The sequence below is a fragment of the Condylostylus longicornis genome, unplaced genomic scaffold, assembly GCF_029603195.1.
Source record: "Condylostylus longicornis isolate FDR11 unplaced genomic scaffold, ASM2960319v2 ptg000020l, whole genome shotgun sequence".
In the NCBI taxonomy this organism is placed as follows: domain Eukaryota; kingdom Metazoa; phylum Arthropoda; class Insecta; order Diptera; family Dolichopodidae; genus Condylostylus; species Condylostylus longicornis.
Window position 1 is genome coordinate 2,469,037 of NW_026577989.1, and position 22,536 is coordinate 2,491,572.

General features: G+C 23.4%; 3 protein-coding genes across 5 annotated transcripts in view; 1 reads left to right on the plus strand and 2 right to left on the minus strand.

The window, feature by feature from the left end:
- Positions 1–9,693, minus strand: part of LOC129606647 (uncharacterized) — a 95,692-nt gene extending 85,999 nt beyond the window's left edge. Inside the window, exons 1-2 of one of the 3 annotated variants that reach the window (XM_055517062.1) lie at positions 9,545–9,693; positions 8,427–9,086 (exon numbers count right to left, since the gene is read on the minus strand). The gene's annotated coding sequence lies outside the window, so the exon portion shown is untranslated. Of the gene's footprint in view, positions 1–8,426; positions 9,087–9,269 lie in introns of all 3 variants that reach the window. The other 2 variants (XM_055517063.1, XM_055517061.1) reach the window with 2 other exon arrangements.
- Positions 9,694–16,813: 7,120 nt separating this feature from the next.
- LOC129606643 (cilia- and flagella-associated protein 161-like) lies at positions 16,814–18,009 on the plus strand. Its single transcript, XM_055517057.1, has 5 exons — positions 16,814–16,888; positions 16,990–17,267; positions 17,363–17,564; positions 17,647–17,835; positions 17,908–18,009. The coding sequence occupies exons 1-5, from the start codon at positions 16,814–16,816 to the stop codon at positions 18,007–18,009; spliced, it is 846 nt and encodes a 281-aa protein (XP_055373032.1).
- A 119-nt stretch (positions 18,010–18,128) lies between these two features.
- Positions 18,129–18,926, minus strand: LOC129606624 (trypsin-1-like). The gene is made up of 2 exons (XM_055517037.1): positions 18,766–18,926; positions 18,129–18,708 (listed from the first exon to the last, which is right to left on the minus strand). Exons 1-2 carry the CDS (start codon positions 18,924–18,926, stop codon positions 18,129–18,131), a joined length of 741 nt encoding a protein of 246 aa, XP_055373012.1.
- Between the last annotated feature and the right edge of the window lie 3,610 nt (positions 18,927–22,536).

A 22,536-nucleotide genomic window follows, 5' to 3' on the forward strand; every position in this document is an offset into this window, starting at 1 on the left:
ATAAAAATTTGTCGAGCTATGCTTCATTTACTGTGCTTAATGGTTAAAGTTTAATCTAAAATGTCAAGTTTCGAGCATATACATATGTAATTGGAAAATGATTTAAAAATTTACTAATCAAATAAAAGCTGCCAAAAGTATTTCATAATATTAATTTTTTTTTTTTTTAATTTTTTAATTAATTAATATCAGTAATTTTAATAATATTCGCTGTTGACAGTTTATGAAATTTTATAAATTTTTGCAAATAAACAAATGAAATTATTGCAAAATTCAAATTATTTCCAATATTTTAATTATCCAAAAAGTATAAAAAATCTTATTAAATTTTCTTTGCACAGATTAAACATTTAACATTGAATTTTTTCCCTTTTGTATTTTGAGAATTTTATTAATTTTTACAATTAAAAAATTTTCATGAAATTCAAATCATGGCATTTAAATCATTTTAATTTGTTTCTTTGTTTGTTTGATTATAAATAATTATAATGAAACTTTACATTTCTCATAGAGAGCAAAAAAAAAAAATCCTATAATAGTGCAGATGAAAATTTTTCTTAATGGAAAATAATTTCATAAAGAAGAGCCTAAAGAATTCACTATATATAATGTAAATAAAAATGAGAAATTGTTTTAATTGTTTAATTATACATTTTGTATAAAAGTAAAATAGAATGTAATTTTTTGTTATAATTAATTCAGTTGAAGAAAATTTTTTTTTGCAATCAAGAAAAATTAAATCAAATTTTTGTTATGTTTTCATTTTCACTTGTAATGTGTATATGTATTGTGTTTACAATTGTGTATGTGTGTGTATGAAACAGTATGTTCGTATAGAACTGAATAAATCTAATTATATGTAGTTTCTTTTCTCTCCCTCACACAAATAGTATGGTATGAACTGTGAACTAAATGAAAAATATATTTTGTTTATAAGCATACTTCATGCACAAAAGTATTTTATATACGACAAAGGAAAAAGAATATGCCAAAGGGGAATGAATGGGAAAGGGAGACCGAATTTAAATTGAATGAAAAACTTATATACACTGATGTCGTACTACATACAAACTGAGTCATAATGAATTGCGTGAGGTTTTTCACTTTTCAAATTGCAATTTTGAAAATTTTTTCAATGTTTTATTTTCAATTTTTTGTTTTTGCTTTGTTAGGTCATGCAGATTGAAGTAAGGAGAAAGAAATGCAAGAATTTATTTTTTTTTTTTTGCTTTACTGTGTAGCGCCTTTACAATATGAGCTTTTTAAACTTTTATAATGTTTATATTGGTATATAAAAGATTTTTATTTTAATTTTATTTAAGTGCAGTATGGTTTGTGTAAAGGCGCCTCTACATTTTTATGTATATACGATATAATAAATTTATAGTTGTAGCAATTAACTACATAACGTAATTTTTATTTTTTTTAGCGCAAAACATATACATACATACATACGTAGTTCCATATGTTTTAGATATTTTGTAACTTTGTTTGTATAAAAATATAGCAGGTGCGAATAAAATTGCAAAAATGTTTAAAAATTCTATATGTAAAATTTTTTTGAAAAAAAAATAAATTTCATATTATGCAATTTGTATAAATATAAGGGAGTTCAGGAATAAAATATATGAAAATTGTGGATAATTTAAGTTTATAATAAAATATTTTGACATATCCGGTATGGCTGCTATAATATTTTGTATATTCATAATTATTAAAATTTTGTAAGTGATTAAAATTGTTTTTTTTTTTTAAATTAAATATTTATTTAGAGTTTATGAAATTCAATTTGATAATTTATTTAATTATGTAGCTGCTTTGGCTATATAAAATAATAGAAGTTAAGAATCCTAGACGTAGACATTACGTAATCTGTAGGTTTGATTAAAAGGTAATTTTTAAATATATGTAAATGTTAAGAATAAATTAAAGTAATTCCGAAATTAGTTGTGCATAAATTTTAATTTCAATTATAACTGGGATTTCCGTCGGATGCAGATTTTTCGTATTCGTACAAAATTTTCTTTATATATTAACGTCGTTTTTATATATTATAAATCAAACCAATATGATTATTAATCTTCAGAAAGGCTATGTTTCGAAATTGTGTTGGAAAATTTGAAAAAATCATAAGTATTAAAAATTGCATATATTACGGCGAATTAGTTAATTTATGAAAATGGAATTATTACCTAGCATTAAAACAAAAATTAGGCTTTATTCAGGGCTTAAATTACCATTTGGACTGGAAAGTAGTTTAGAATAAATTTTGATATATTAGTAATAGATTAATACTCGTAATAAGTGATATACATACCTATGTATGCAGATTTAATTTGTATTTGTTAGAAAATTTTTGTCCTTTTTAGAAATTCAGCTTTTTCATAACGAGATCTTCTTTGTTAGTTTTTATAATGAGATCGCTTAAATATAGCTTATGTCATAATTATACCATGTTATACTTCCAGATTATTGGCTTTTCTCGAATCTTTTGAATATCATTAGCTATAATTATTTGGATGACAAAATGCCAAAAATATAACAATAATTATTATAAAATAGTAAACATTATGCACAATTATTGCATAATAATATTGCATATAAGTATGTGAGACCTTAAATATTCTTGTGCTGTATATTTAATTCTTACAAATATTCAAAGAAAATATATATATATATATATATATATATGATTATTTCCGCCATAATAAAGTGGAAATAATGCAAGGATGTACGAAAAGAACGGAAATTTTAGAATAAGCTTTATTTTATTTTCGAGTAAATTTTTGTTTTTTTGTTAAAGAAATTTATGATGGAAAAGAATGCGGAACCACGTATAAATTTAATTGATGTAAGGTTCCTTATTTTACCAGATACACTTTAAAAGCATATACAATAATAATTTCGGAAAATATTTGAATAGATTTTTCAATTTTATATTTTTGACTGTATTATCGATATTAGGAGCAACATTACGATGATATCAAACTTTAAAATCCAACTTTAAATGGAAATTTGAAAAAATACCTTCCGTCGGTAGGTTGTTGTTTTAGTTTTGCGAAACAGTGCAATCATGCAGTTTAGGTTGTACTACATTTACAAGTTAATCATAAATTTTTCAATTATTTTCAATAAGTTATCAAATTTTTTAGTTTTCAATCCAATTTAGTTTTCAAAAAAAAAAGGGACCGTGAAGAAGTTGTCTAAGCGTCTTTTTAATTTAGCGATAGTTTTGAACTAGTGATTATGAAACTTAACTTTAAACAGTTCTTTCAAGTTTTTAAGAGGCTTTTAGTTACCTAGAAAAATGTAAATATGGTTTTTAGAAGTTCACTTTATTCCATTTCAATTCTTTGAAAAGTTACTCTTAGTAGCAAATAGAAATTAAATAAGGTAACTAAAGATGTAAATTTTGCCGGCAGAAAAATTTGAATTACTGTCATCTGATTTGATCGAAAAGTTAGGGGACGTAAGGGAACATATTATCAAACCAAGTTTTTGTATTTAAAAAATACGAAGTTTGTCCGCAGTAAAGGTCACACGATTTGAAATATCTCAAAAGTTGATCAAATCGTATAAAGAACGTAGCCAAAGCAAACTTGAATATAAATTTTTTATCCGAATATCATCAATATCAGTTCAACTGGAATTGAGAAACAAGAGCGCCCACATAGGTCGATCAGTAAATTGAAATCCCGCTAAAAATCACCTCCCGGTATTTCATGTATAATACCGTTGCGGTAAAATAGGCTCAACTTAAAGTTGTATATAACTTCGCCGCGGATTTTAATTTTAATATTTTCAATCGAACTAATCAATTTTTCCTAATTAAACTTTTTTTGTAATTGAAAAATTTCCGCTGATTATTCATAAATTCTTCAAAAATTTTTTAAGATATTATTTAATAAGCGTCACATTTTAATGAGCATCCATTTAAATTTTATAACATTTTATTATTAAATTACTTTAATATTTCTTTTATAAGTAAATAAATAATTTTTTTTTTTAAGTTTCTTATTTAAATAAAACCATTTGTAAACAAAAAAAAAATTTTTTGTAAATAAAAGTTAATTTGTGTTTTTTTTTATATATGCGGAACAATTTTCCGCCCTCTTAATTTTAAATATGGTATGTAAATAAGTGAAAATTTTTTCTGCGGAAAAAAAACTTTATTTTTCTTTATAATGTTTGTTTGTTTTTTTGAATAAACTATCAATCAGTAATGTACAAATAACAATTTAATAATTTTTTCTGGGTTTTTCAGGATCATATTTGTGTATTTATATTTTTGCAATTAATAAAAAAAAATTTGAAACCACAAAATATGAGAGAAAATGCAATATTGGATTGGTAAAAATAAGAAAACGAAAAAAATAAATAAAATTCATTGCGTAATTTTTAGGTCGGCAATATATGAGAACAACGCTTATAGCGCGGCAATGAAAAGGGCCGGAAAAATAAAGGTAAAATAAAAATTTTTTACTTGTTTTTTTTTGTTTATTTTATGCTTAAAAATCGGGTGATGTCTGCGGGTGATTTTTATTTCTTATTCTGTTTTGTTCGCATTTAGTTTGTTTTTTTCACCAGTTTCTCGCAGTGTCGAACTATAAAATCAACAATTCAAAAAGAAAATGAATAAAAACAAAATAATAACAAAAAGGATTTAATGAAAATTCAGATAAAATGCAAAAAAAAAAAAAGGAATTAAACCTAAAAAAATAAAAAAAATAAAATTATAAAATTTCTTGTATAACAGTTATTTTACGTGGGCGCGTGGGTGTAAATGCATAAATGTTTGAATTGAATCTTTTTCTTTCCTGTTTTTATTCCTTTTTTTTTTATTTTTAGATTTTCAATTCCACACCAACATAATACAAATGAAATATAATATAGAAACGAGTATAGGAGAGAGAGGGCGCTGTAACACTGAGGAATTGAGGCAAGAGATGAGTTAGTTGAAACTTTCAATTTAATAACAGTAACTATTGAAGGTAAGAGGGTATTTAACCAGAAAATTAATGAGTAAATTTTTGTTTTTTTTTTTATGTTAATCCTTAATCCTTCATCATTCTTTTAAATCATATAAAAATTTTTTTTTTTATGTAAACATTTAAATTTTTTTTTATTTATTTATTTTTTTTTTTATTTTGAGAATATTTCAAAGGTATATAAAACTTTATCTTTTACGCTGAAGGCATAAAACAAAAAAGTTGAATCTCAAATATTATGTAAGAGAAAATAAAATTATAAATTTGTGTTTAATGTTTCAAAATACTGGCATGTGTGTGTGTGTACATACTCGTTATCAATTCCAATGAAACAACTTTTAATGTTACTTGAGTCCTTGAATTCTATCTTGTTATAATCTTCAAAAACAAAAATATAATTTAGCGGTTAACCAAAGAAAACCTTTAATTTAAAAGTAACTTTAATTAGAAAATTTAGTAAAAAACAAAAAAGAAACAAAATTCATTTAATACACGTAAAAAAATTTTAAATATAAATAATTTGTTTTGAAATATAAAATTAATTTAGGCATTCAAAGGATATTAACCGCAAATTTAACATGAATAGGAAAAAATTTAAGAATAAAGGTACCATAAGAGAGTAGAATAATAAAAAATATTTTGTAAAAATTAGTGAAATATTAAAATTTGTGAATTAATAAGCTCGTTTATATAATCAAGTGTCGGTTAGGATGCTTGATATATAAAAATGGTAACACTATAAAATTTCAAAATGGTAACCCAGTACAAATGGTAAAATAATTGAGTTCAATAGTATTTAAGGTAAGCTATTATAAAAAAATGTATGAATTTTTCTTAATTTAAGTGTAAATAATTGAGTAATTGAGCCACTTAGGTTTAAGTGGTTTTTATTAAACACTTATGGATTAATTTTAACTTTTGGGGCATGTCAGATTTCAGAAACAAGACCTTTGGACTAAGGTCTGATTTTAAATGTTTGATTTTTTTAAAGAAAATAATTGACGGACATAAAACTTCTGGTTGACAACACGACTAGTTATATAACTTACTGAAGAAATTAGCAATCAGCAGTTGGACTTTTATTGCAGGCCAAATTTATATTGTTGCAATGAAACAGGGAATATAAGATCTCAACAACAGAATTTTCATTGGATACTTATTTTATATTTTTTTATCATATCCAAAAAACTAATTGATGAAATTTAATATTTAATTTCTAGATTTAATGGAAGATTTTATTGGAAAATTGAATCATTATAGAGCAAGAAACTTAATTAAGAACGAAATTTGAATTTTTCTAGTCTCTTTACCTGAAAGACTAAAAGAGAGTCTAAAATAAGTGTTTTTTAGGACATTTTCATAATTTTTTATGAAAATTTCGTTAGAACTTCTTTTTAGAACAACTTTATCGTGGTATTTAATAATTAGTGCTTACACTTGGTGTTTCAAAAATCTCCAAATATCTTTTTTTAGTTTAAAGCCTGTTATATCTAATTAAACTAAATTATGCAACTTAAATTTTAAGTTGTGATTGCGGTAGTTTCAAATAAAATATCATGTGAAATACACCGTCGGTATTATTTATTATTTTCCAATGCATTAATATAAAATTACATTAAGAGCAAATGCCTTAAGTGCAATGTGAAATTTAAACTAACTAATTTCGAATTTTACCGTATTATGCCAAATTTACTTTAACCAATGACAGAGATTAGAAATAAACTTCTTTAAATTAAATTTTTTGCTCTGGTCCTATAAGTATGCAATCAGTATTATTTTTGTATTTATAACATTTTACGTGATAAAGAAGGTGATGCAGTGAATTTGTTCATAATTTAAATGTGATATGAATTCTAAATGAAATTTTTCCTTTCTAAACAAATTCTTATTCTATACTTTTTTATGTTTACAAAGAAAATTCTATATTTTTAACAAAAAAAAAAATTATCAATATTTAAAAAAATTATTTATGAATGCAATAAAACTCTTTATTTCACTTCTGCCAAAAATATATTGAATTAAGAAATTTTGTAAGATATTGATTGTAAAACACAAAAGTTGAACTTTTCAATAATTTTCGGTATTTAAAACATGAACTAAAAAAGATTCGAGTACTAATTGGAAACGGAAAGTGCGGCTTCAATAACTTTGTTATTCCAAAATTATTTTGCTAATTTCAGACATTTACTTGAATACCTAAGCTCGAAACTGTAATTTATAGAGATTTTCGTTTTTAGTCTGTCTTTAAATATTTTCTCTTAATTGCAATTTTTATTGTACTATATTCGCTCGGCATCACCATACAATTTTTCGTTGCATATTTAATATTTCCGAAAAAATAATTGATCTGATTTCGAATATAATAATTGGTCTGTTTTAATTAAATATAATATTTGCCTTTTCATCTTTCCGTCCGTTTAAAAATTTCTATTTTAGATAATATAGAAAGTTGAAATTTTTCGAATTAATTAATGGAAAGGTTCGTCGCGAAATTATTTGTCTTTAAAAAAGATTTTTGGGTATTATCTGCACTCCTCTTAACAAGATAGCTCTATAAAAAGTCGTGAAAGCGGTATAATCAAATAAATACAAGTTTTATATTTAATTATCATCGTGTAGGTTTGGTTACTTATATCATTACTGAGTGCCATTTAATTTATTATTGGAGTAATAAAAATAAGTTGTATGATTATTTGGATAATTTTGTTATGAAACTTTTCGACGGCATATCACCAGTATTGTAATATTTAGGTAAAAAAGAGAATAACTTTAACTAATTTATGTATGTTATTTAACATATAATTACTTAATAGGTATAAATCTTGAATGTGAAATTCTACAATTGATTATTTAAAATAAATCTTTTAATTCTGTAGTTTTTGAAAATTCATAAATGACTGACTTAAGATATTTGTATATTTTTCATTTAAATTTATTTAAACGCGTACGAGAATTTGTGTAAAAACTGATAATTAATAGAGGCTTTCCGTTTATGCACGTTGCACTGAAAGTTTAACATTAGAACTGAAATTTCTAAGTCACAGCGTTAAACAGTATGCAAACTAAGTTTAATTAAGTTTGTTTTTTGTTTATTACAAATTCTGAAACTTCTAAACAATCACACGTTTGAGAATAACAGAAATTACATTTTTTATAAAATTGTATCCCAATACTTTTTGTCGGCTCTACATTTGTAACATTTCTTTATTACAGATTAAATTTCTGAACGCACTTTATTGCAACGAGTAATTTCTGAACGATCTATATATTCAGTTTATATAGCGTGAATTTTCGAACGTACTATAAGCTAGAATTATTCTAGAACTGAATAAAAGAAAACCCTCAATATTTTCTATCTTTCATTGTCTGTATACTTTAAATAATAAAATCTTTAGGATACAATAAAAATTTTAGTGATTATTACAGAGCCATACTTACCACTTACTTTTAATAAAAATTTTACTTATTCATTACTTTAACTTTAAAAGTACATTTAACACAATATTAATGTTATTTTGCAATAAATTTCTATGAAACCCCAAAAAATATGCAATTAAAAATATTATTATTTAACATAAAAATTAAAAAATTTTTGTTTTTGTTAATTTTTGATTAAATTTGTTTTTTTTTTTGTTTTCTTAATTTTAACACGAGCCAAAAAATTCCCTATGGATTTGCACTATCAAATTAAAAAGCGAAAAATAAATGGTTTTATTTTCTTAACTGTTTTCTTAATTTTTTTTTTCGTTTTGTTTTTATTTATGGTACAATAAAAAAGTACAACAACAATAACAATAACATGGTAACAATGAAAACCATAAAAGATTTTTTATCTGCAATACACAACAATTTTAATTCCACCGAATGTTTTAATGTTTAAGATTACAAAAAAAAAAGAAAAATTCTCAGTTCTTTTTTGGATTTTATCTAAAATTTATTATTTTATAAAATATTAATCACTCTGTATAATATATACAACTATATATTTGTGTATAGGTGTTTGTTTTGAATTATCAATATTTTAATTTTTGTTTTTTTTTTTCTATTCACTGTACACGCCACAACAAATTCTTTTTTTTTTTTTAATTTATTTTAATTCTATTTCACAAATTATGTAAAAAAATTTTTATATTTTATTCAAAATAATAGAAAAAGAGAAGAACAATTTGTTTTTAAAAAAAAATGTAGAATAAAAAAGGAAAAATTTATCCTTAATTATCCTGGTGGAAGCTTTGCAGATTTTTTTAATTGAAATTTTCAATAAAAAACAACAACAAATACCCTGTGTAAATGATTTTCTCTTTTTCTTATTCTTTTGCTCTTAGTATTCGTGTTTTAACACGAAAAAATTGAATGTTTAAAGTTAGTAATTCAGTGGACTAGTGAAAAATAGAAATTACATGCAAAAAAAAAATCAAAACTATAAGAAAAAAGAGATACACACACACACACAAATATACAAAAAGTGAATTTCAAAAATGAAGAAGAAGAGCTTTTTTCTTGGTGTTTTTGAATAGAAAAACTTGAAAGGTTGCTCTTGCAAAAAAAAAACAAACATTTATTCTTCAACTTGTCTCTATTGTTTTTGTTTTTTGTTTTTAACTTCTTCTTTAAATATTTTTTCCTTTTTTATTTTTTTTATAAATTTGTTTTTGTTTTTTTTTTTGAAAAATATAAAATTATTTCTTGCTTGGGAAATGTTTTACTTTCGATGTTCAATCTACAACTAAAGGGTAAATATTTTCTGTAACATATTTATATACAGAACGAATCCCGTAAACACGAGAAAAAAAACTGCTCCCAAAAAAAACAAAAAATAAACGAAAAGCGAAAAGGAAATTTAAATAACAACAAAATAAAAGCAACCAACAAAAACTGAAAATGAAACACGAAAGGAAAAAAAACGAGATGGAATAAGAAAAAAAAAACCATGAAGTGATTTACGAAAAAGTGAATAAAAAAAAAAAAAATAGAAAATAATAAAAAAAGGGAATGAGAGAAAAAGTGAAAAACTAAAAGTTGAATAATAATAGAGCGAATATGAGATATAGATAAAAAAAAAATAAAATGAAAAAAGAAGTTACAATACAATTTAAGAAATGAGAACTATTTAGGGACAAAAAAATAAGAAGAGAGAGATAAAGAGAGAGAAAAATAGTGAAATATTCCAGTAAATTATAAGGTAAAATATTTTCAAAACAAACATCTTTTAAGCTTTGGGCATTTTTAAATCATTGTTGGAATATTGTCAAATATGATATGCGTAACCTGAGACCCAGCATTAGAATATGACAGAAACCTACGTATTCAGAATAATCCAATGAGAGAAATTGAATTAATTAATATTGTGATAGTGAAAATATTGTCAGAAAATGAATTCGTAATTGAATTTTTTTCACAAAAAAAATAGAAAAAAACGTGATCAATTGCTATAACCGGAACAGATCAGATTTCATTCCTTCTCTTTCAACAAAAGAGAACGAACAAAATTTATTCGTAATTTGTAAAAGTTATCGTCTCTTCGCCCTTAAATATTTTCTAACTTGTATAAAAAACTTTAGAATATCTTTAATATTTGCTTTTTCCAACAATTACAGAATACGGAGTTTATTTTTTTTTTTGGATGACAACTTTAAAACTTTGAAATTTCAAGTATGCAAGTTATTAAAAATGTAAAATATTTTTCTAAAAATTCAAAAATTTTCATGACTTTTAGAATATTTTCATTTGTTTTTAGAAGCGTTATAAAAATTGGCATCCTTTTTGGTATGAAGAATATTAAAAACCTTGACTATTTTGATAATAGTTAAAAAGAGAAAATACGCTAAAATATATATATATATATGTATATATATGAACAATACAAGAATATATTATAGACATACAATATCGTTGTTATTCGTTAATATTTTGTTATATTTCGGAAAGTAGCCTCAAGCACATAATATTTAAATGTATGTATCTCCTTTACATAATAATTGAAGAAGAGTAACAAAAAAGTAACATTTTTTTTTTCTGCCTCTTTTCATTGAGCGGCATCAGCATTTTAATCTTATCATTCATATCATTTATCATATTTTCTCATTTCTCTCTCACTTCTGTTTTTCTCAACAATATTTATATATAAATATTTTTATATGTATCACATAATATTATAAACTCTCAATTAGTATTCTCAGCAAATTATTTTTGCATTAATATTTAAAATAGAAGTAATAATGTTATTATCGGTATTAACTATTGTTATACATTAATATTACGGACTGTTATACATTAGTAATTTGACGTTATGGAAATAAACTTGGTAAAACTAATTCTAGAAAAATTAATTAAAATACTTGAAATACGGTGTTAGTCTTTGCTTTTTCTTTTTGAGCTTAGAGGACAAAGCATCCTCTAGCGTTACTGAGCTCTTTTCTCTTTTAAGCTGATTTTTAATATTTGGAATGTCTCTAAAAATCAAAAATTATCTCTTAGAAATTATCTCCTGAAAAACATAGCATTTTTAACATTTTTTTGCATTCCTGTATTTTTAAGAATTTGAATATAATTAGAATTCGAAAAGTGCTTTACCATTCTGCCGAATTTATGCATATTAAATTTTTTTCAATAAATGATTTATTTATTAATTGAGGCGCTCAACGCATTATTGGCCTAGCTGGAAACATGACATTTCGAGTAAATTGCGATTGAAAAATTTAAATATTTAATTTTTAAGAAAATTTTTAAAACGAACTTATTTCAAAATCAAGTGAAAAGAAGGGTAAACTAAGTAATTTGAAAATATAGAACAATTCTATAGACTATTACAGCTTTATTGACCATAATAACTCATTTTTGCAAAAATCTTGGATAGACCACTAATTTACTGAGCGCCTCAATTAAAAATGTATTTACTTATATTTTGAAAAAAACCTAGTTAATATATAGTAGTTGACACTTACTTTCAAAAGAAAAAAATTATTTATTTCGAAAATTCTATTTTTAAGCCAAATGTTTTTCGAAAATTTTAACACCGGTACTCTAATTTTTCTTCATTAATAATTTTCATTTTGAAACTATTGGAACATATTTAATTTATTCTATAGCAAATATCTGTCCACTATTAATGTGTCAAAAATTCATTGCTGGAAAATTGTGCACAAAAACTAGAGAAAAATAAAAACTTTTTTAAATTCATACCAAATTTCTGACCTATGGTACTGAAACACAAGAACCTAAGTGCTTTTTTCATTCATTAATCAAAAGTAGATATACACATAATCTTTATGTAGTTAGCCGCAATATGCTGTGCTATTCGCTACATGAAAATCATTGATATTTTATCCCTTGTATATTCTCGATTAATCTTTATAATGAGCATTTGAATAAGAGATGTAAACAAAATATGAAAAAAATCGTTTTTTTTTGTTCACGAAATTTTGTTTTTGTTTTTTTTTTTAACTTCTCACTGCCATATTGATATTATAGCTGGTACTTGATAATGCCGCTTTTAATGTAAAAAGAGAAAGAAGGAAAACAGTATAAAAGGATAGAAAATGAAAAAGCTTTTTCACATATTTTTGCTAAATGTAAATTTTAAAAAATTGAGAAAATGAGAGAAAATGAGAAGAATGAGAAATTTGGTAATGATAAAAGAAAAAGCTTTAATTTTTGCAAACGAATTGCTATGATTATGTTTTTAATAATGAACAGGGATGTATTACAGGGGCGAGCAATCAAAGAAGAGTAGCGGAATGAAATAAAAATTTTTGTACTAACTTATTGCAGTGAAAAATATTGGTTGCAATAAAAATGTTTGAAGTTTAGTATTCACATTTCGCTTACGTTCTTTTAACTGACTCACGAATATGAAGTTGATGAGAAAAAAAAAATTTCGAATTACGGTATTGCAAATTATCACTGTATTACGTTACTTTTGCGTTGATTGATTCCTTCAGTTAATTTTGACTATTTTAAACACTTTAGTTATATTAAAAAAATTTTTTAAACAAGTTTGAAAGATATTATGATCGACTCAATTTAAAATCAACGGTAGCTATCAAACGTCACCATCAATTTGACAATCAATACGACTACAATTTTTGTAAAAAGTGGATTCTGGATTTCTTAATAGTATTTAAGTAAACACTCTTTTTCGTTAATTTCGCTAAAGTTGAAAGGTAAGTAGATCCCCTTGAAATGTGACAGTTTGTATATTGTACATGTTATTATAATTTTCATACTAATGACGTTTCCTTAATATTGTATATGAATTTTTATTTAAAAATTATTATAATATTATAGATTGGCAAAAGTTTATGAATTATAATTTGAAATTTATTTTCTGTGACAATTAAAAAATATGACGTGTTTTCGTATTGTAACTATTTCTTACATAATGCCTAAGATTATTTTACAAATAAAATTTTCCTTTTAATTATAATATCAATGGGAAATTTTTTGATTTAATTTTTTACATTATACCCACCAGGAATAATTAACAATATAGAATTAAGAGTAATATCGAAATAAGAAAATCGGAAAATTTTAATTTGGTGTTTTAATTGCCAATTATTTTGATATGAGTGAAACATGCAAATTTGCAAATTCATTTACAATTTTCTATACAAAAGGAATTTGTTTTTTTTTTGAATAATTTTTTATTGCATGTTGAAAAGTTCAAATAGAAAATTTTCAAGGCAAAAATTTATTTTAATTACCTTTATCAAAATTTTATTAATAAAGTGCTTATAATTTCCATAGGATTAAAGAAATTATCGCTTTTTTTCTTTTGTACCCTAAAAAAATTTCCTTATTTATACGAGTATTAATAATATTTATACAATAGTATTAAATATATACAATATTACATACTATTATGTATGTATATAACATGATCCCACCTGCATGCTTTGAAGTTATTATAATTGAATAAATGTATTGTCGCATAATTTTTAGTAAATTTTTAGTAATTTGTAATTAATAATTGAAAAGGTCAACATATTACGCTCTAAAAACTTTTTTTTAATTAAAATCTCGTATTTTTTTTTTGGAAATATTGCATAATATTTTTTGAATATTGCGTCTTATTAAAATTATTTCAAATGCGACTCAAAAAAATGTTTACATGGATATTCAGAATTGATGCAAGTTGTTAAAAAATATTGTTCTGGTCCATTCGAAGAGCAAATTTGGTGACATTTTTTTAATCATATCATCCGGAATAATCATAAATTGCCATGCGTTAAATATTGGTTTATAAAACGAAGAGGAATAATTAATATTATTAATAAGAGATTTCATTTATCTCTATGGAATATGATTTTGCAGCGCGAAATGTCATGATCTAGGAATTCAGTTGACAGAGCCCAAACATGAAATTAGCGGCTATAATCGTGCGTATATTTTAATTAGAATTTTTATTAAAATAATAATTTGAAAGTGTTATTCAGGCATCAATATTTTCATGGTGAAAAGTCAAAGAAAACTGTTTCGATTTAACGTTGACAACTGAATGACAGTGACAATTTGAATGTGCCTAAAATAAGAAATTGTTGCCAGTTCTCTTAATTAAGTATAAATTATTTTTCAAAATTTTTAATTAGTTGAACAGTAAAGCAAAAATTTATTTCAGATGACGTATTATAGATAGTTCGTGACGCAGCAATGAAATCTAAGATATTCGCAAACAAAATAACTTTATTAAATAAACGCTATGAAAGAAAATATTAATTTAGTAGCAGGAAGTTTCTTAAAAATTTCCCAGAATTTACATATATTTTATGCGTTCTAAAATTTAAGAATCCAAGTAAGAATCCTGTTCATATTCCTTCTCAAACAATTTTAATAACATTTTTTGTACAACTACAAAATTCTCTTTTTTCAAATTTTACAAAATTATATAGAGAGTTTGTAATTCCGTCCACGGCAAATCCAATTTAAGTGTCATCTCAAATTTAATTTATGAAAATTAATATTTATTTGAATACATTTTAATATATGTAAATAAAAAAAGCAGGAAGTATTTATGATATTGATTTTTAAAAAACAAAAGAATAACTTAAAGTAAAAAAACAAAAGAAGAAAAAATATAAGAAATTAATGGTAAAAAATTAACTTTCATTATAACCGTGTCCTTGAATATTTTGTTGCCTATGTTCAATATTAATTATATAGATATAGGAGTATATATAACATTTACATTTATGTACATAATTATAATAAGTATGCTACATATAACTGTATAGTGTCCCTTTTGTTCAGTTATTTATTATTCAAATTTTATACATAATTAGGATTTCTTTCTTTCCCTATATTAAAGAACTATGATTTACAGATAGTGTCAAGTCTTTTATACTCGGGGAAAATTTAAGTGGATCAAAACGAAAAAAAAAGAGGAAATTAACTATTTAAAATATTTTTGTATAATAATTATATAAGGCTTGGAAAATTTCCATCACAAATACAATTATATCGTTTTACAAGTATTAATGTGAGTTCAAATAAAATTATAGGAAATTTTTCGTAAGGAATGTTTAAAAATCTTGTCAATTTTCTAATTTATTAACTGAATATCGGGCTGTTCTACAAGTTAAATGTTAAATGGGCAATGTTACTATAAATAAATTTAGTTTAACTCTAACTCTCATATTCTAATGTCTTCAAAAGAAATAAAATTAAATTTGAATAATGAGGGCAGTGCGAATTGAACTTTAGTGTAAGACGTAACAGAGAGCTATATACTGAATTTTATTATTACTTAAATATTTCTGTTCTGAAATTTAATCGACTTTTAAAATTATATTTATTACAAACTAAAATTGGTCAGTAGTAAAAGTACTAGTAGTACAAGAAGTAAAAATAATAGTATAGTAGTAGTTGTTAAAATTGGTCGAGAAATCAATTTAAACAGCCTAGTTCATCTGTGTTCAACAGGTAGACTTCGTACAATTTGTATATCTCCATGCTCTCACGTAAACTTCTCTCCTATTAAGTTCTCCTCTGTAATTTTGTGCTCTGTTACATAAATTTGTTTCGTACTCATTGAATCGAAATTACTTTTAGTTTCTTACTTCCTTACGCGGTTTTTTACCTCACTCAAATGTTCCTTTAGCCTTGTTGTATAACTGATCTCCTCGTTTGTGCTATATGTAAATTTTGTCGCAATCATTGCATTTTATTTTATATATACAACATCTCTCATGTATTTTTAATTTATTCTTTTCTGAATTTTACAAGCTCTTTGTAATTAATAAATATTTTAGAATTAATATGTAAAGCAATTTATTCTTTTATTTTTTACCATATTAAAATATTCTTTTTAATTTTAAAATATTTTTTACTACATTTTCTCACTCTATTGGCGACAATACACTTTAATAAATTTTAAATTTACTATTTATTGTTAGATAGCGCAACGTTAGAATTGAGTATTTAATATTATTTATAATATGTATGCAATGGCAGCACTGAAACAATTTTATTTGTAGTTAAATTTACTTCTCCTTGATGGCTCTAGTTACGTTGTATTTTATGTTAATGTAGCGGTCAAATTTTGAACTTATTTTATATTTTTTAAACATTATTGTTTCTAGCATGCCCCAATAGGTGACAGTATAATAGCTAGTTTTATAAAATTTATATTTTGTTTCATAACACACAAATTCAAATAAAATTTGAAATAAATGTCATTCCCAATTATTAGTAGGCTTGAAACAATTAAAAATGTTTATTACAAACTAATAATCTAAAAATTATATTTTCAAAAATTTTTACAAAATAAAATATTCTATTTGTTAGAAAATCAATTTTGTATTTTATTAAAATCATTTTTTATATTTAAAATGGAAATACCAGAGACTAAATATAGCTGTAATGTCAGAATCGGAAATTGGTATGAAGATCTTTGCCTGGAAGAGGTTTGGAAATAAAAAATTAATTTGTGTAATATTCCATTAGAATAACCAATTTTTAGGATGAAAATAAAGAATTTTTGAAGAAACAAAGTGAAAATGAATTGATGATGCAAAAAATAAAATTAGTAAAGGAAAATTTTTGTAGAGATGTAGAACTATCAGCATACTCTCCTATAGTTAATTTCGGAATTCCATTGCAATTACTAGCATCAACAATGAAAACTTGTAATAATTCTAAAACGTTAGATAATATTCAGCCAGCTTTATCAATTAATATTAATCCAAAACTGATTAATAAACAGCAAAATATTGGTGATAAATGCGAGTTGACAGTAGCATCATCTCTTAAACCATGTACGAGAAATAGTTTCGTAATTGAAAGGTATGCAATTATAATGAACGATATAACTTTTGAATTGCAAAATTTTGATGCTCATAGTTCATATTTTTAAAACTACTGCTTTGTTTTTCTAATAGTGCTGACAATTACGACCGTAGTAATAAACCTTTATTATATAATCAAGATTTTAAGATTCGATGTTGTTTTGCCGAAGGACAACCTCTTTACGTTTATAGTGTATCAAAATCGGTTAATTTGGATTTTTTGATAAACAATACTGTTGACACTTATAATTACCGTGGTGAAAGAAACTTACCGGTTGGATTAATTTTAGATAAGGCAAGTAAATTTTAAAAATATTTTAATTGAAACAAATGTAATTTTCTTTATTCTAAATTAATATTAGCCTTAATTATTATAGAACACAGGTCCAGGTAAATTAATTCCAGACGGATATACAAAATGGAAATGTCTTCATGTTGATCCTAGTAAACGTTTAAGGACAGAAGGTACACCAGTTCCAAGTAATACACCAGTATTGATTGTTCATTCAGCAACAAATCGAAGTTTAGCTGTCGAAAATGTGATCATATCAACATTATTTGGGGCGGTGACTGAAAATTTATTATTTCATATTAATTATGAAAAATTGTATTAAAAATTACTCTTTTTAAATTTGTAGGAATACGCGGTCTCTGTTCAAGTCGATCATAATTTAAACCATAGGCAAAGAGATAACAATATTTGGATTTTAGGATATGGCCAAATAAAAGAAGAGTCTTAAAATTATTTTTGTATGGAAAATATACAATAGATATTTTTAACTTGTTAAAATCCACGCTTTATTTAAAAATCATGCTTACATTTGAAATAGCATTGAGGACCCTAAATATTAGAATGTTTTCAAACACCAACTGTCTGTTTAATCCAGGGTCTGAAAGTTCCGACAAAAGTATACATTGCAGGACGTCCAGCTGCACCGCATCCAAAACCCCAACTAACAACACCAGCAAGTTTTTCATTAACTGTTAATGGACCACCAGAATCACCTTGACATGCACTGATTTGCCCACTCGGATGTCCTGCACAAATCATTCTATCAGTGATACCGGGTATATTTTGTGGATTACAATAATCCCGACTCCAAAGTTGAATTTTAGCATATTTCAATTTAGTAGGTAATTGTAAATTACTATCAATAGCTCCCCAACCACTTAGGGTACCAATAGTGTCTGCATCAAAATTATCATTAACATCTACCATATTAATCGGTTTTATATTATTTCCAATTGGTAATGGTTGACTTAATTGAATAATTGAAATATCATAATCATTAGTTTGTGATGAATATTGTGGATGATTAATAAAACGACTTGGTTGAATTCTTATACCATCTGTATCTTGAATATCAGTTGTACCAGCAATTACCATCATTGACTGCGGTGACTGATTAATTGTACAATGAGCAGCTGTTAATATTGCCCTATGAAATTAAAATATTTAAATTTTTATACAAAATTGAATTCTATGTGGTTCTTACGTTTCTGAAATTATAGCACCGCCACAATGATGTCTACCATTTAATTGTAATGCAACCTGATATGGAAATTGTCCAGGACTGGCATAATTTCCACCAATGACACGACTTGTATTCGCATTATTCATAAATACCAATGAAAGTAAATATAGAAGACGTAACATGCTTTTCTTTGTTTCGAAAAAATCAATTTCCAAATTCTTTCAATATTATGATTTTTAAAATGAAAATTTAAGCTTTTTATACTTAACAAATTGTTTAAAAATTATCTTTACAATACGCTTAAGTTGGTATCATGTTGAGAAATAAAAGTCAATTTAAAATTTGGAACTGTGAAAAGGTTAATAACCGCTTGGTGTAATTAATTCGTTCTAAAATGATTAAAATTTTTTAATGGTGTGAACTAAATTTAATACCTTATAATCTAGCCGTTTTTTAATCTAGCAATTTGATAAAATATGTAAATATTTTTGGAATTCTTCATATTTTTGTGTTAAAATAGTTTAACTGACTTGATTTTAATAAACACATGATCCAATTCACTATCACTTTTTCCAATTTAAAAAATTTTTTTCTGAAAATTGTAATGTTAATTTACAAAAATTAAAATTCGCAACTTCCATTGCTAAAATTGAAATACTTATTCGCAACTATTTTGCTAAAGCGCTTGTATTTGACAGTGACAATGATTTCATTTCATTCTGAGTTGTAATATTTGTACAATTGTCAGGTTATGTCAATATTATTTGCAAAATTTTCTCGCAAAGCCTTAGAATAATATTACGTTATTTACTTTTAAAAAGTTTATAAAATTGCTAGTATTCGATTCTCTCAATTTTTCTCTGGTGAAGGTTAGTTTTTGTTTTTCACTCATATTTCTTCTCCACTGTAGTTTCCTCTGTATTCAATTCAAATTCAGTCACTTACTTTTTGTTTTACAAAAAGTAAACACTGCAAAGATGTTTCAAGAGTGTTGCGCACGACGTAATCAAAAAAGTAATCACGAAATCAGGTGACGTAATTAATATAATTTCTCAACATTGCAAGAATGAAACATTCGCACCACGAAATGTGATTAAAATCATATGTTATTAAAATTATCATTTTTAAAATATTTCAGATCGTATAAAAGATTTATACATAAGATTATTCTAAAGTGTTATATTACAGCAGCACAACAGTAACATTAACGCAGTGTTACATTTCATTTTTTACTTTTTGATTTTGATACTATCATGACAGGGGCCATTGTTCCAAAACGATACAATAAATATTTTTGCATATATGACAATGTTACAAAGAAAAATATTTATAGAAACGGCAAGTCTGTTTAATGTTTTCTATTAATTTAATTTAATTAAAAGAATTAAAATAAAAATAAAAATATTTAAATAAAACTAATTTTGTATCGGTTTTCTAGACATTTTTATTTTTAATTGTAAATTTTCCAGTGTTTAATTTTTAAATTTCAGTTATTTTATTGTTGTAATTTATTATATTATAGTTTTTTATTTCTTTACTAGTATTTGGATTTTCTATATATGTGAATTTTTTTTAACTCAATATTTTTTGTTTTTGTCTTAATTTATAACTGATCTGTATAGTATATTTTAATATTTTATACTTTTTGGTTTTGTTTTTTTTTTTCAAGTTTTTTTTTTTTTTGTATTTAAATTTTATTAAATATTTTTTGTTTTATATTTTTCTTATATATATACTATTTTGAATTTTAATATATAGGCATATTTTTATTTTATATTATATTATTAAATATATAATTAACTTTTAAAGTAAATTTAATAATTTTTTTTAATATGATTTAAATGTTTGTTTTTTTTTTTTGTGTTTTATTTATTTTTATCTTACTAAATTATATACAACAGTGTTTTTATAACCTAATTGTGCAACATAACATAATTTATATAATATAATTTTTATTTTATTATAATAAATTTAATATTAGTAAACTGTTGGTTTTTATTTTTGTTTTAGTTAATGAATGAAAATAAAATACATACATACATTATATTTTATACAAAAGTATTAAATTTTAATAAAGTGAAAAATATAAGAGAATAAAAAAAAAAATATGTTAATTTAAATAAATTGTCAACTTAATAATTACGGAATTTTATAATATAAATAAATAATGACAATTACTTTGAAGTTTATACTAATTTAATATCAGTGATTTCAAAAATGTTAGTGCGAAATCGGATTTGTATTAGCAGGTAGAAACAACTTTTATTTAGAAAAATTTAAAATGAAAATCTAGAATTTTATTTTTGCTATTTTCTATTTTGAAATAGAAAATAACAAAATTAAAATTAAGAAGAGTTCACCCCTTTCCAGTGAAAAAAAATTAATTAAATAAAATTTATTATTATTCATTATACATACTTCTAATATTAATAGAATAAAGTCATTTTAAGTTGAGTTGTTTTGAGAAATACTTAGATACCAAATTTTTAATTTTATAATTATATAATAGTTATAAAAGAAACTGTTTCACTATATAACAATTACATATATATATATATATATATATATATAAGAAACTGTTATACTATATAATAGTTATATAAAAAACTGTTATACAATATAACAGTTTTTAAAATTTCTTTCTCAACTATTTTAATCTTTGTTTTAAATCTGTCAATCAAATTATATGTAGATTTAAATATTAATTAATATTTTATTATATGTAGATTTAAATATTAATTAATATTAGATTCAATATTCTATTATATAAATTTCTAATAAACATGTATAGTAAATGAATACTCCTATTATACATAATAATATTTATGTATTATAGTAGTTATGAAATGACATTGACATAAGAAAAAAAAAATGAAATCACTGATAATATGATTAAGTAGTAATAATAAAAAGCTGAAATTTAATTTAAAAAAAAAATGTGTAATTCTTTTAACATTATATTATATATATATATTAATTAATGTATATATTCTTATTTAAAAACAAGAAAAAAATATAAAATTTATTTTCTTTATCATAAATAATTTTAAAAATAATATTTTAACGACATTCAAGTCTAAAAATTTTATTAAATTATTAAAAATATTTATGTAATTATGTTTTCATTTTGGAAATGTAAAATTTTTAATATTACATAATGTAGTATATTTTCGTATATTATTTATATATTATAATAATTTTAATATATATGTTTATATTGTGTTTATATTTGTAATATATATATGTATAGAATTATCAAATATTATTTAATTTTTTAAAATACATGTTTCCAATATATAATTACATTGTTTATATCGTTTCTTATTTTGCTTGTTTGTTTGTTTTTTTCTTGTTTCATGTAAAATTCCTTAAAAAAATGGGACTCATTATTTTTAATAGTTAGGCTATTTTTTGTTTCTGTTTTTGTCTTCTTAATAATGTCATTTTTATTTTTGTATTTTTTTTTAATATTTTTCCATTTCGTAAAAAGCACAGTGTTTTTGTTTTTTCTTTAGAATGACACACTAAATGTCTAATAAAAAAGCTTCCATGCAAGACATAAGAATATTTGTTTTTTTTTTTGTTTGGTTTTAATTTTTTTTTTTTATTTTTCTATAAAAAAAAAGATTTTAATTTTATTTTTTTATATTCTATATTTTAACTACTATTAAATATTTAAAAAAATTTTTTTTTTTTAAATTGATATAATTATCGTTTGTATGTGTATAGAGAAAAGTTTTGGTTTTTGAATATGTCAAATTTTTGTTTCATAAAATAAGATGACAGAATATA